This window comes from Zeus faber, assembly GCF_960531495.2.
Source record: "Zeus faber genome assembly, chromosome: 1".
Lineage (NCBI taxonomy): Eukaryota > Metazoa > Chordata > Actinopteri > Zeiformes > Zeidae > Zeus > Zeus faber.
In genome coordinates, this window is record NC_137193.1 from 35289249 (window position 1) to 35305622 (window position 16374).

The following is a 16374-nucleotide window of genomic DNA, read 5'->3' on the forward strand; positions in this document are numbered from 1 at the left end:
TCACATGGTTCCACAAGATAGAGACTGGGATAGAAACATGGTGCTGCTGCTCTCAAATCATAACATTGAAGTTGCACTTCAGTCCACCACCAGGTTACCAGTCTAATGCTGGTATCTGATTCTCCTGAAGCTCCAGCTTTAAAGCAGTGGGTTTTTAATAAGTATAACAACTGCACAAGACCTTGTGATAAAGTGGAAGGGAACAGAGTTATAATCAAACACCGCAACCTTCAGAAACCGTTGAGACAGATTACTTTATTGACCTAAAACACATGGCAAAGACAAACCGTAACCGCAGAGGGGTAGTTCTATTAAAGTAGGAGGAAGTTCTTACAACTGAAGCACTTTATGTTGAGTGATCCTAAGAGGTTGACCCTTTATATTCGTTATTTCAGATACTGAGTTCTGTGCTCTTAGTGTAGCAGCGTAATGTCAACAGTACAACCATATTACCCAATAGAATACCTTAAATTAATCCTCTGCATTTGACCCGTCCTCCACCTAGGGGCAGTGGGCAGCCGCAGTACAGCACCCGGCGACCAACTCAATCAACTCTTGATAAGATGTTCAACATAAGGGATTTAGTGTTTGATTGGCAGCATCGACAAAGGTTTTAAATAAAAACAATCTATCAGAGTTTTGCTAAAAGTGAAACAGTCGCTCAGTGTCTGAAGAAGCTTCTAGATGTTTGGAATGAAGATTGGCTGAGCTGTCACATAGTTCTCAAAGGATTTGCTACATCTCTCAGTGATGGGAGTGTTGAGATGCTGGATGACTCAGTGTAACTAAGCAGACAACACAGAGACTGGAAAGTGAAAACTCCCATGGTGCAACACTGTACTAAAGGTCCAAAGGCAACCAGGTGCTGACAGGCGAGGGGGGGGAGGATCACTTGAGGTCCAGCAGCATGCTGCCAGGGTTCTCCAGGTAGCTCCTCCACAGGTTGGAGAAGCGACTCATGGTGGCTCCATCGATGACCCTGTGGTCCGCTGACCAGCTGACCACCAGGATGTGGGCCTTGACCAGTCCTCCTGCCGAATCGAACCGTGGGAGGATCTGGGAACCAACCCAAGATGATCACACAAAGGTCTAATCATTCCTTAATTAAGTCGTATCTTAGCGGAGGTGAAACATTCGGCCCACCTGGATTTTTCCCAGAGCTCCGATCGCAACTTCAGGGGGGAGAATCACCGGCTTGGCGTAGGTGCCTCCGATCTGTTTCCAGCAGAAAGGAAACAAGCATGAGGTGCTAAACACATTCTCTGAAGCCTTTAAAACTGGTCTCGAACTGGGGGGTGGCCCACAATTTATTTTATGTCAGAGTTATTTTTGTGAAAAGTTTATTTCTGTGTAATGTATTTTAGACAAAAATATAATATCAGTAAATTAGAGTAAATGCCAACCATCAACAGAAGAGCAGCGTTTTTATATTCCAATAATCAGCTAAAAGCAACGCTGTCCTGCGTCTGATGGTAGAGCTACAAGAGGCATGTTGGCGCAGTGTACTCTTTATTTAAAAACGATCTTGAATAATCCGACAGCGGCTCTAGGTCTCTGATACAATAAAGGCTCACAAAACAATCAATTGATAGCATTCTTTACCAAAACATTTTGAATGTCGTTTTAACTCATGTTTCTATGGAAAAGGCTCACGCACTTGAAAAAAATAAATTAACTAGACCTCACAAAAAACGAGAAGAGAAATGCCAGTGGGCTGACGTGGCCAGTGTAGCTCCAACAGTGGATTAATATGGATTTTATAGGAAGCGTGCACTTGCAGCCTGAAGATCTCTATACATAATTGCAGGATTTATTATTTTTAAAAACAAAATCTTAATTTCATTGAAAAAAATAAAATAAAAGTCCCAGAGCAATGGCGTGACAGCACGGAGTGCACATGTTTTTTGTTGTTTTGTTCAAGTCAGAAAACAAATAAATCTAAAACAGTCTTTTTTTCTCATTGGAAATGGTGACACCCAGCTGGAGAGCTACGTAATGCGCACTGCTCTCGAGCCCAGCCCCCGATTTACAGCTGCTGACGTTACAGTACATTTGGAAAACCTCTGAATTTTCAGTAACATACTGTGCCTGACAGGCATAACTAGTGCATGGCTGAACTTTAATAATAAAACACATGGTAAATGGTTTGTATTATTGTATTGATATTAAAATGCATTTCAAACCCTATTTTGGGTTAACCCCAACCACATCTAAAATAAAAAACACATAACTCAGTATATACACATAGGTTAATAAGGCCTTAAATATATGTTATAGGCCAGGCACAAAATTGTATTAAAAATGAATCTGTTTTTCTATCCACCGAGGGGTCCTTGGGCTGAAAATGGTTTAAGATCCCTGTTCTACTACCACCTTCCTAAAGGGTTGAAGACCTCTGGTTTAAATCATTTTACTCCCAGTGTAGAGATGATCAGAATCCGAAAGATTCGTCATCTTCAATTCAGTTAAAAGAACCAAAGCATCATGACCCAACTTCCTGTGATGACCCTGTATCCATTTCCAATACACGCCCTGTGTGCCAGCGTGCACGTCATGGAATAATCTACTGGCTTTCAACTGGTTCCAGTTGTGACTAACCCTAACAACTATACTTCTACTACTACTACTACTGGGTTACTATGCCTTCAATGTCCCCAGAGCTGGATCGTGGACTCACAGTGCCGATGTTGGACAGGGTGAAGGTTCCCCCGCTCAGCTCAGAAGGTCCCAGCTGAGCCGAAGCGCCGAGCACCTTCAGCCGGTTCAGCTCCCGAGCTACGTCCAGGACGCTGAGCAGCTGGACGCTCTTCACGTTGGGGACCAGCAGCCCCTGGGGGGTGTCCATAGCCAGGCCGATATTGTGGGCTGCCTGCGGAGCCAGAAGATAACACCAAGTGTCTGGCGGTCACCTAAAGGACCTTTAATCGGCTTTCACATAGGATGCGGTGCGCACTGCACTCGGTGGACCACAGAAGCAACCGTGCCGGGACCACTGTCATTACACCGCGTTCCAAATTATTATGCTAATTATATTTTTCTCTGATTTTCCTAAATAGTCGATGCAAATGACAGTCAGTATAATCTTCAAGTCATCAACCGTTAGGGTATAATTTGAATGTTAATATAATGATAACAGTATTTTTTTCCAAAACTAAAAAACTCAAAATGCACTGTCAAATTATTATGCACAACAGAGTTTCAAAACATTTTATAGGTCGTAAAGAACTGAAAATGGTCATTTGTTGAATTTGCAGCATTAGGAGGTCATATTTACTGAAATCAAAAGCTATTTCAACCAAAAACATCCTAACAGGCCAAGTTACATGTTAACATAGGACCCTTCTTTGATATCATCTTCACAATTCTTGCATCCATTGAACTTGTGAGTTTTTGGAGAGTTTCTGCTTGAATTTGAAAATCTTTGCAGGATGTCAGAACAGCCTCCCAGAGCTGCTGTTTTGATGCCAACTGCCTCCCACCCTCATAGATCTTTTGCTTGAGGATGCTCCAAAGGTTCTCAATAGGGTTGAGGTCAGGGCAGGATGGGGGCCACACCATGAGTTTCTCTCCTTTTATGCCCATAGCAGCCAATGACAGAGGTTTCCTTTGCAGCATGAGATGGTGCATTGTCATGCATGATTTTGCTACGGAAGGCACGCTTCTTCTTTTTGTACCATGGAAGAAAGTGGTCAGTCAGAAACTCTATATACTTCGCCGAGGTCATTTTCACACCTTCATGGACCCTAAAGGGACCTAGCAGCTCTCTCCCCATGATTCTGGCCCAAAACATGACTCCACCACCTCCTTGCTGACGTCGCAGCCTTGTTGGGACATGGTTGCCGTCCACCAACCATCCACTACTCCATCCATCTGGACCATCCAGGGTTGCACGTCACTCATCAGTAAACAAGACTGTTTGAAGATGAGTCTTCATGTATTTATGGGCCCACTGCAGCCGTTTCTGCTTGTGAGCATTGGTTAGGGGTGGCCCAATAGTAGGTTTATGCACAACTGCAAGCCTCTGGAGGATCCTACACCTTGAGGTTCGCAGGACTTCAGAGGCACCAGCAGCTTCAAATACCTGTTTGCTGCTTTGTAACGGCATTTTAGCAGCTGCTCTCTTAATCCAATGAATTTGTCTGGCAGAAACCTTCCTCATTATGCCTTTATCTGCACCAACCCGTCTGTGCTATGAATCAGCCCCAGATCTCTTCACAGTACGAGGATCACGCTTAAGTTTTCGTGGAATATCTAATGTTTTCATACCTTGTCCAAGGCATTGCACTATTTGAGGCTTTTCGGCAGCAGAGAGATCCTTTTTCTTTCCCATATTGCTTGAAACCTGCGGCCTGCTTAATAATGTGGAACGTCCTTCTTAGGTAGTTTTCCTTAAATTGGCCTCACCTGGCAAACTAATTATCACAGGTGTCTGAGATTGATTTCAGTAATTCACACAATATCATCTATGAGTTTAATTGAAAAACAAAAAATTAAATGTTTAGGACACTTAAATCCAATGTGCATAATAATTTGGAACGCGGTGTACTTTAACAGGAATATTGTTTATGGTATTATTTTAAGTTCAGTTGGCCTGTATGAAACATAACATTATTTATATTCCAATATTATGTCTTCAGATCTTATTTTAAGAGAATAGTCAATGTTATGTTGATAATATTTATATGTATCATGTTTTGCTAATCTCCCCTGCATCTAAACACACACCTGCTCACAGATCAACCTATACACACCATTGGAGGTAAGGGCACAGCACACACGGAGTCCTTTGTGAAAGCCACTTAAGACAAAAGGTCCACCCTGCTTTGCATCAGTGATAGATTGGTGAGAGTTCTGGTTAGTCCACAGTGATGCAGCTAGTTTATAAACTAGTTTATTGATACCTGGGGGGGAATGCAGGTGTTGCAGCAGCAGAAGTTGTCAGATCAGTGCAAGCCAAAAATGATTCATTTTTGTTAAATAAAATATACATACATATATAGTACATATCTACTAACAGAAGGTAGCAGGGAGTAGCCTTGTACTGTGTTAACGTGGTGGTGCGCCACAATATGTTCAAGGACTATGTAGTATAATAATAGTGTACTAATGTATTGGTACCATACACATATAGCAGTATAAAGTACAGGAGGATGCTAGCTGTCTTCATCCTTACCTTGTAGGTGATGTTCTGGCAGCTTTCATCTACTGAGGCGTTAAGGATCGGGAACTGGAGGAGACTCAGAGAAGCCGCCTGCACCAATCACAGAACAATCAATACCAAAACAATACCGACTGACCGATCACCAACATGCAGACAAAGCCAATTAAAACTTGCAGGCACCTGCCCATAGAGCTCTGGGCAGGACCTGGCAGTGAAATGATACCTTGATGAAGAAGGGCATGTAACTGAGCTTGACTCCTCGTTCTTGGCTCAAGGCTTTGAGCTCGGAGCGCAGCGCCACCAGGCGGCTCAGGTCCACCTCGTCACAGTAGCCGAAGTGAGGGATTTTCAAGGCGGTGGTCATGGTCTTTACCATAGCTTTGTGAAAACCTGGCCAGAAAGAAAGAAACGGATTGGATTGTAGGGAGAGGAGGTGTGGCCTGGCTGCACATTACAAGATTTGAACGCTTTTATTGTCATTATTATTAGCAGTTTAGCAGTCATTAATATTACACAACGCAGAATCCAGTGCGTTTACAACGCTATGTCATCGCACTCAACTTTTCAACTTTATTTTGGAGGAACCAGACTGCATTTATGTTTACAAAAATACTCCCCAAAAGGAAAAAAGAATAAAATATCAAACAAAACACCACGCCAACGCCTAGCAGGTAAGGCAATACACACACAGTTTGTCACAACGATTGAGTCTACACCACGCACTAGGGATGTAATTGTCTACACCGTTTTAATGTATACCATGGTGTTAAGCAACCAAGGTTCTGAACCGTACGCCTGTCCCTGTAATACCGTGCCCACGGTATCGATTTATGTTGCAAAACTGAAGATGTCAAAAACTTTAATTCACCCACACATTAGCAGCTGCGTTCCACCATCCTTGTTTACAGCCCAGAACTGCTTTACGCCAATACTTTGACACAGTGCTTTACGTTACGTCTTGGATGGATTATTACAGCATTTGGCCGTCTGTGCGGCAGCAACATAAGAAATAGACACACAGATAGATACTTATTTTGCCTCTCCTGTGAATTTTAAAGCCCCTACACGCACTAATTCCTGCTCTGTATGTGCATCGATTTGGATGATACTTGAACCACGAGATGTCTGCGACATCCCGGTTCTAACGACACCTCGACCGTGTCCATAGCGGCAGCAGTCGTCCTGTTCCGGACACTTGCAGCCCAGAAAGTGACAAGGAAAATGAAAATCCGAACAATAACAATAGGGATCTCGTCCCTACAAGAATAATTAACACAGCTTTATTTTCTACGCATGCCGCATGGAGAGGGGGCGATCGGGGCGCAATCTGCGCTCTCGTCTCCTTGTGTGTGTGTGTGTGTGTGTGTGTGTGTGTGTGTGTGTGTGTGTGTGTGTGTGTGTGTGTGTGTGTGTGTGTGTGTGTGTGTGAGGCAGGCAGGCAGAGAGAGCTGGCCCCGTCCCCTGACGTATATCCATTCCAGTGATGGAGAAAGAGAGGGAGAGAGAGAGGAGAGATGTCCCTTCTGATAATAGCAAAAATGCTTCTCAGACAAATATCTTAATTTTATTAGAGGTTTGAAACGGGTTATAGCCTGAGTAAATAGAAAATAACTTCCGTTAATTTTTCCAATACTGTTAACAGAACCGGGAACGTCGGAGCTTATTGATACTACGGTCTTTAATAATTTAGTCCCGGGGCCCGTTTAGTAGCGGGTCGGTACCCATCCCTTGTGCCCCCCGCCAAATATTTGCATTGAACAGCTGAATCCGATTCGAATGACAAATTGCTGAGTCGGATAGAGCCCTAATCCCCCCCGCTCCCATCTTAGAAATATTTCTTCAGTCCTACTGCATGCGTTTCGCGGTGGTTCAACCCTAATTACTGATTTCACCTTTCAGAGGCTCGGTCACGTCCTTCCCAGCGAGAGCAACTTTGGGAGCGGCCGCCGGGGGCGAATGTGCCGGAACGGTCTCCCTGGAAGCAGGAAGCTGAATCTCAGGGAAGGGAGGAGGCAAGATGGCTCCCGTCTGCCTCGCCAGGAAGTTGAGGATGTCCTCCTTGAGGATCCGTCCATCCTTCCCAGTTCCAACCACCTCGCTGAGCTTGATCTGAAGCAACAAACACACTGAACATCAACTGGAAAAAGGTTCATCTGAACAGAGAAATAACACCTTGAACACTTTCCTTAATTTAGAACTCCAGTCCTTCCAGTTTGTGATAATATATTTGACTAACAGGTTGTATCCGCACGGCAAACAAACAACAAAACCCCCTCCCTTTTATTATTATTGTGTCCGCGCTGCAGGAACTGGGAACCATTGTAGTCTTTAGAACCCTGTTTTGAGGGGCTTTTTAATTTTTTTTTAGCTCGAGCCAATGCAGAACCAGTAACTGCCATATTAAAAAAAACGGTGTAAAGCGCTAGCAGTTCACAACAACAACACGCAACAGTAGCCTTAAAAAATGTAAATAAATAAAATAAAAATAAAATGGACAAATGTTTTGCCCACTGTTAAAAACATGAAACACACGACACACAAACACACAGCTTGGACCACGGCGTTATCCATCTTATGTCGCGCAGAAGTTTAATGTCACGCGGAAATGAAGTTGCCATACCAACCGCTCATCATTTGTTCCCCATTGCAACGTCTGATTCTTGTAGACCTAGCAAAGACAGGAGGTCTATACTCACGTTGTTCTCCATGGCCAGGCGTCTGACGGCTGGAGTTGCCTGAGTCTTGTGTCCTTTAATCTCCTGGTGGGTGTGTTCATCATGAGCCATGGCGGGAGTTTCTACAACGTCCTCTTCCTGTGTGAGCTCTACACGACATCACAACAAACCAATGACATGATCACAATAAGGATGTTTATAATTAACCGTTAACCAACAATAAGAATTCTGACTGATTAATACCATCAGTTAAACAGTTAAAAAATATCATTTAAAAAAGAATAAAAAATAAGTTTGTTGCATGGTAAAAAAAAATTATATAGGCTATACAATTTATTTCTTAAATACAACTCATGGGGGCAACACGTGCAACTAGAGCGTGATGATAACCGCAATACCACTGTCACATGACGTCGCCGTGGGGTTGAGCTCATTACTGCAAATAACAAAATATATTTTTGTATTACATTTTTTTGCTGGTGAAAAACAAAAATCTTTGTTTAGTTATCATCATTGACTGTCTTCCATCCTATGTTCAAGGGCTTCTCAAACGTTTCAGTTGCTCCACTGAGTCCGCTCCCACACTTTGCGCCGCGTGAAGGGAAGCAACAGTCCATTAAAACGAGGGATTTCTTTTGTGCATGTCCAATTATTAATTATTTCGAGGGCTTTACCTGACTTAGAATTGTCTAATCGGATTTAGCTGTTCAATGGCAATATTGGACGATTCGGTAGCAGGGAAGGGGGGGGCACGAGCCTCAAAATAAAACTAAAAACAGTTTTTGGCTGTTTTATTTGGAGGAACAGCTCCAACAGCTGCAATCGAGGCTCAGAGAGCCGCGTTTGTGTATAAAAATATATTCACGAGTCCCCTTATTTAAAAATATAATTTGTGAAGTCTAATAATTAACACTAATTCTTTTTTTTTTTTTTCGATGGACAGTGCCCTAATGATAGGTGGAATACATTTACATTGCACTTCTCGTTTTGCGACTACTCAAAGCACTTAACACTACCTGCCTCACGTTCACCCATTCACACACACCCATACATAGATGGCGGCAGTAACCGTGCAAGGCGCACACCTGCTCGTCAAGATCAGTTAGGGGGGTTAAGTGTCTTGCTCAAGGACACCCACACACATTCTACAAGGAGGAGCTGAGGATCGAACCTGGCAACCTTCCTATCACTAGATGACCCGCTCTACCTCCTGAGCTACTGCCCCCTAACATTTTAATATTTCCAAATTAGCATTCCTAGATCACAATAATCTGGATAATAAAAATAATAAAATAATTATCTCAATCTGAATCTGAAGGAATCCATAATGTTGCCACAATACACTACTTCCATATGCATTGAAGTGAACTAAGTTACATGTTTCAATGTATTATTACAATACTTTTACACCAAAATCACCAGGTTTAAACGTGGGTAAACCTACTAAAATAGGCCGTTGACGCCTTTCCCATTGCCAGGAGATTTGTTGTTGTTATTTTTCCTGGTGTGTCGCATTTAACGTTAGAAAAGGAGTGTGTCATGGTTCCAGTTTGATTGGGGATAAAACGGTAGAGGAGAAAGCAACTTAAACAAACGATGACATAAAACTGTTAAACCTGGAAAAAACAAAAACCAACAAACAAACAGCTCATCACTCAGTGAGACTCTGTTCCCATCGTTCCTACAAAAGAGCCGTTCAAAAGAATCGGATCGTTCGTATATTTATAACGGATCTCTGAAGGACCGATGTGCGGTGCACACAGAGGTCCTTCAGCCGTGGGGAGCAGAGACGCTCCTCCGATTCAGAGACCGGCTTGGGGCGGTGCTGGATTTGCTCGGAGCCCAGTGGGGAGCGTGGGGGTTCTCCCCTGCGGTCCCCACGGACCAAAACATTCCATGGTCCCGCATGTGGGAAAAGTCATTAACTTCTGATTTTGGATTCTAAATGGGATATGAAATTCTATAAAATGTTGATACAGATATTCCTGCCTATTTGCCTATCGCCAACTTCCAGAACGTCAAAGTGCATCGCACCGGTAAAGGGGCCAAAATGAGTGGGTTGTCCTGGGTGTCCTGTTTAAATCCGAGCCGAACAAAGCCTGAGCCGATAAAAACCTGTGTCTATTTCAGGGTCATTTGACCTGGGACTGCACAGGTTATACCTTTCCCACTAATGACAAATGAGGGATGTTAGCAGGTGTTACTGGGTTTTTGACGCAGTGGGAAAGGGGTAATCGAAGAACCGTCCTAGAATAAAGTGAAATGCTCCATATGCAAATGATTGACATTCTGGTTTCTGATTGTACACACAGATTAAAAAAGTGGAAAATGCTACAAATAATTAAAGAAGTCAAACATTTGAGGGGTCGACCAAAATAAAGTTGAACAAACTAGGTATTAAGTAGTAGTAGTAGTAGTATATAGAGCCCTACAGTCAGTAAGTAGGGTTGGGCCTATTTAGAACCCTTCAGTCAGGCGGTCAATAGGGTTGGGCCCATTTAGAACCCTATAGTCAAGGTTAGGGTTGGGCATTCTTACCCGAGTTTGACTCTGTCTCAATGTCCACTAGCGGTTTCCCCACCAGTGCCGTGTCATCCACCTGGTAGTAGAGCTTCTTGATGACACCGTCGTAGCGACTCGTTATGGTCACCGACGCTTTGTCACTCTGCACTTCACAGATGCTGTCGAATTGAGAGACCTTGTCGCCTTCCTTCACGTACCTTCCAGACAAACACCAACATCTATCATCATCATCTATTGTCTAGTATCTCTATTATTAACATCCATTACTCCTGGTCTATTACACTATTGTCTCTATATTATGAAGATCTATTACGCTATTGTCATCTATTATATCTCTATTATGAAGATCTATCATTATATTATATCTCTTTTATAAAGGTTTATTACTCTATTGTTATCTATTACTCTATTGTTAGCTATGATTAAAATCTATTATTCTATTGTTATCTATTATAAATATACACCGATGAGCCACGACATTAAAACCACTGACAGGTGAAGTGAATAACATTGATTATCTTGTTCCAATCATGACCCCTGTCAAGGGGTGGGATATACTGTATCATGCATTGCAGCAAGTGAACAGTCAGTTCTTGAAGTTGATGTGTTGGAAGCAGAAAAAAAACAGACAAGCGTAAGCATCTGAGTGACTTTGACAAGGGCTAAATTGTGATGGCTAGACAACTGGGTCAGAGCATCTCCAAAACAGCAGGTCTTGTGGGGTGTTCCCAGTATGCAGTGATTAGTAGCTACCAAAAGTGGTCCAAGGAAGGACAACCAGTGAACCAGCAACAGGGTCACGGGCGCCTAAGGCTCATTGATGCGCGTGGGGAGCGAAGTCTAGTCTGTCTGGTCTGATCCCATAGAAGAGCTACTGCAGCACAAATTGCTGAAATAGTTCATGCTGGCTATGATAGAAAGGTGTCAGAACACACAGTGCATTGCAGCTTGCTGCGTATGGGGCTGCGGCATAGCCAGACACTGGTTTAAACGTGGTAATTTTGGTGGAAAAATGACAGCGTGTTCAGCCTGACCTCTGTCCACCGTTGAAAGCTCCTACAATGGCCACGTGAGCGTCATAACTGGACCATGAAGCAATGGAAGAAGGTGGCCTGGTCTGATGAATCATGTTTTCCTTCTACATCATGTGGATGGCCGGGGTTAGGGTCCGATCTGATCGAGCATCTGTGGGATGTGCTGGAACAACAAGCCCGATCCATGGGGGCCCCACCTCACAACTTCCAGGACTTAAAGGATCTGCTGCTTATGTCTTGGTGCCAGATACTACAGGATAACTTCAGAGGTCTTTTGGAGTCCATGCCTCAATGGGTCAGAGCTGTTTTGGCAGCACGAGGGGGAGTTTTACAATATTAGTGGTGGTTTTAATGTTGTGAATGATCTGTGAATATTATTCTATTGTCATCTATTATATTTCTATCGTTAAGATATATTATTATTTTGTTTTTGTTTTGACTAATCCCATGCAGCTTATACTGACACTGGATCGCGACCAGACCAAGACCAGAATCTGAGATGCTCCCTAGTCCTACTGCTGCAGAACAAGGTTTGCTTCCAAACCCTGAGGAGCTACTTGGGTCCAAGTAGATCATCAAATTATCTCCACGTACCACTCCTTCACGGTGACCTCCATGATGCCCTCTCCAATGTCTGACAACTTGAACTGGAGGATCGGTCCATGCCTGGCTGGAGGACGGACAGTGTTTCGAATCAGGAGATCAAAGTACACATGGTCGTCTGGCCCAAAGTTAGAATAACTCAACTTACCACAGGATCCATGGAGCAGCCGAGCAGCATACAGCGTGGGGGGGAAGCGCTGCAGCGTTTTGGAGCTTTTCCACGTCTGGACCCTGATGCAGCGTCGCTTGTACTGGTGAGAGAGCTGCAATCAGACAAATGCAGAACAGTTAGCTTGGATTGTAGTGGATTTGCACCAGCAACCTCCCAATTGAAAGACAAGCGGCTCTACCTCAGATGGACTTCCTTTTATCCAGCCCTTTACAATTTTGCCTTACATTCACCCATTCGCATCATTAATACACCAATAGCAGAGGTAGCCCTCCAAGCTTCCAACCTGCTCATCAGGAGCAGTTTGGGGTACAGTGTCTGGTTCAAGGACACTTCGACATTCTATCAGGAGAAGCCAGGGATCAAACCAGCATTCCTGATTACAAGACACCCATTCTACCTCCTAAGCCATGTCATGGTTCAGGAGGTAGGAGGAGATAAAATAGATATTGGTAGTGACGGCTTCCTGCTCCTGTGAGTGGAAATATTTCAACAGGACAGAAGAGCAATTAGTCCAAATGATATGATTCAAAAGCCTTTAATTTAAAATCTATCCAGATTAAAAAGCCAACATGCTTCTAGATCAGGGCATGTCGCAAAAACAGCTGTTGAAATCAAGGCTCTCCATTTTTATTATTACTTTTAAATATTTTACACATGTGGCACGAAATCTGGGACGAATAGTGCGGTGAAATTTGGGTAAAACGATAAGCTGCGCAATTCATAAAAATAAAGAGGGCTGCACTGCCAGCAGGCTTCTGGTGACGTCTGCAGTCAGAACAGAAGCATGAACAACTTACCACCACCGCATACACCGGAGGGAATACCGGCGTAGTTCACGTAGAACAGTGTCTCAGCCTCTATTATATCTCTATTATGAAGATATAAACCGATCAGCCACAACATTAAAAACACTGACAGGTGAAGTGAATAACATTGCTCATCTTGTTACAATGGCACCTGTCAAGAAGTAGAATATATAAGGCAGCAAGTGAACAGTCAGTTCTTTAAGTTGATGTGTTGGAGGCAGGAAAAATGGACAAGTGTAAGGATCTGGGCAACTTTAACAAGGGCCAAATTGTGATGGCTAGATGACTGGGTTGGAGCATCTCCAAAATGGCAGGTGTCGTGGGGTGTTCCTGGTATACAGTGGTTAGTACCTACCAAAAGTGGTCTAAGGAAGGACAACCTGTGAAGCGGTGACAGGGTCATGGGCGCTCGAAGGTTCATTGATGCGTGTGGGGAACGGAGTCTCGCCTGTCTGGTCTGATTTCACAGAGGAGTGACTGTAGCACAAATTGCTGAAAAATGCTGGCTATGAGAGAAAGGTGTCAGAACACAAAGTGCATCGCGGCTTGCTGCGTATGGGGATTCATAGCTGCAGACCGGTCAGAGTGCCCATGCTGACCCCTGTCCACCACCAAAAGCGCCTACAATGGGCATGCAAGCTTTAGAACTGGACCATGGAGAATGTAAGAAGGTGGCCTGGTCTGATGAATCGAATTTTCTTCTGCATCACGTGGATGTCCGGGGTTAGGGTCCGATCGAGCATCTGTGTGATGTGCTGGATCAACGAGCCAGATCCATGGGGGCCCCACCTCCCAACGTCCAGGACTTAAAGGAACAGCTGCTAATGTCTTGGTGCCAGATACCACAGGACACCTTCAGAGGTCTTGTGGAGTCCATGCCTTGACGGGTCAGAGCTGTTTTGGTGCTTCACAACATAAGTGGTTATTAGTGGTGGGTTTTAATGTTATGGCTGATTGGTGTATTAATCGATTGTTAGCGATTTTAAGTTATAAAAGTCTGTTACGGTGTTTCCTAGGGTTTGAAATGATCAAAACCTTGGTTTGTACATTACTACAACGACGACAATTAAAGCTTATATATGTCCCAATACGTCTAACTATATCATTACTTACTACTTACAACAATTGCGCTACTTTGATACTTTGCTACTGGGCTACTTTGGTAATGGGTCGTCTTCCCAGATAAACCTACATTAAAAGATAAACCTAAAGTTAAACCTCCAACATTAACGTTAAAGTTAATGTTGGAGCTTTGTTATGTTGATGTTTCCGTTCATTCGGACAAAGTCAAAGCTCTGCTAGGCTACCGCTAACAGCTAGGCTAGTGCTAATAGCTGGGATAGTGCTAATAGCTGGGATAGTGCTATCCGTCAGACTGGTGCTGACAGCGAGTACGCTCTGACTCTGGAATGTATTTCTTCCGGATCGTTGGGATTAACTGCAACCGCCATGTCGTGATCGGAGCCCGGGCATGATGTTCACGTACCAGCCGTCTCACTAGAATCAAGGAGCATCTCGCCGCAGCCGCCATTTCCCTTCCAGACTGAGCGTGGGTGCACGCCCCTTTCAGCAGCCAATCACAGATCGCCCCGCCCCTTTCGACAACCACTAACAGCTCGCCACTCCCCTTCAGCAACCAATCACAGTTCGCCATTCAGCAGCCAATCACAGCACTCTTGTTATTTTGCTCCCATTCTTCCACTTCCCAAACGTCCACTTGGATTCAAGGATGAGGGTGATTCGATTTTGGGGGTCAAAGTTCACCGTGTTTGACACCTGGGTGAGATGATCCGGTGGCTGGATGAGCTCCTTGTAGAAATGTATGGAAAACAACAGAATGTGACCACACAAATTGACATCATAACCATATCACCAGGGGACTATGGTCCAATACCATCACTGTGCAGGTGCATTGAGCAGATCAACGATTGGAGGTGCCAGAATTTTCTCCAATGAGTCAAAACTGAAGTAATTGTTTTTTGGAGCGAAGGAAAGGACGACAACGTCAGCGCTCATCTTCAATCTCTAATGTTAAAAAGCACAAAGCAAGCCAGAAATCTTAGTGTAGTCACGGACTCAGACCTAAATTTCAACAGCTACATTAAAGCAATTACTAAGGCAGCTTCCGATCACCTTCAGAAAATATAAATAATTAAATAACTTATGTCTCAGGAGAATTTGTAAAAACTTGTCCAGGCATTTATCTTTAGTAGACTACTGTAACGGTGTCTTTACAGGTCTCCCTAAAAGATGGATCAGACAGCTGCAGTTGATTCAGACTGCTCCTGCTCGGGGCCTACTAACACCAAGAAAGTGGATCATATCACTCCAGTTCTCAGATCTTTACACTGGCTTCCTGTCTGTCAAAGAATCGGTTTTTAAAATATTACTGTTGGTTTATAAAGCACTGACTGGTTTCGGGCCAAAGTACATTTCAGATCTTCTGCTACGTTATGAACCATCCAGACCTCTCAGGTCATTTGGGACAGGTCTGCTTTCTGTCCCCAGAGTCAAAACTAAACATGGAGCAGTGTTGAGTTTTTTGCATGTGTGTTATTTTGAGGTGGGGAAAAAAAGAAAAAAAAGTCCTTAGAGTTTCATAGTGTTGCTTTAAATGGTTGTCCTTTATTTCAAATTTTTGAAATGTAGTCTTTTTAGGGATTTCAGTGATTTCCAAATTAGACAGGAATGAACGTAATCATTCAATCGGTATTGAATCTGGAATTTAAAATGTTCATTTGCAATTTTAATAGCTTATTTATCACAACCTAAAACAAATCATAAATATTAATAACACAGCAGTTATTGATCATATTATATTCATGTATTTGTAATAAAGTTGTAGGTTATTTTTTAAAATATATTTTCTAAATGGTTTGATAGAATTTCCATTATTCTCTGTATCCAGCAATATTCACTGGAAATGATGACGACTTTTCAGGTTGGTGAAATCCATGTCAAAGTGTTATGGATGGTGCTGGGGACCACCATGATGAATGTTCATGGTGTGGAAACGAGACTGAAACAAGACCTCGCTGACAAGTAGATGAAAATGAAGCTCAGCCTCCGGGAAGAGCGGCTCGGTGGACGGAGGCTGATCCAGCACAATGAGAACCCCAGCGACACGACGCCAGCAGGAAACCGTGTATCTGACATGTATGAGGAACACAGTCATCCAGTCTACATCTGAGGGTTTGGTCCCAAAGACTGTGGCTGAGATGGACCTCGAAGGGAGAAGCTTTTGAGGTAGTAGGTGAGATAACCGCCTTTCTTTTACTTTAAGAGACAGGCGTGTGTGCCTGAAGTGTGGGGGAGACAAGTAGCTTTTAACATTAAAGGAAAAAAAAAAACCTTGCTGTGAAGGTTGTCAGTTGTTGCAATGCAGAGTTTCGTATGAGGC

At 43.5% G+C, this 16374-nt stretch overlaps 1 protein-coding gene across 1 annotated transcript; it reads right to left on the minus strand.

The window, feature by feature from the left end:
• Window positions 1-235: 235 nt before the first annotated feature.
• Window positions 236-14525, minus strand: dbt (dihydrolipoamide branched chain transacylase E2). Its single transcript, XM_079998571.1, has 11 exons — window positions 14461-14525; window positions 12145-12259; window positions 11988-12063; window positions 10375-10556; window positions 7858-7985; window positions 7054-7270; window positions 5385-5551; window positions 5174-5251; window positions 2678-2869; window positions 1144-1215; window positions 236-1056 (listed from the first exon to the last, which is right to left on the minus strand). The coding sequence occupies exons 1-11, from the start codon at window positions 14503-14505 to the stop codon at window positions 889-891; spliced, it is 1440 nt and encodes a 479-aa protein (XP_079854697.1). The 5' UTR covers window positions 14506-14525; the 3' UTR covers window positions 236-888.
• Between the last annotated feature and the right edge of the window lie 1849 nt (window positions 14526-16374).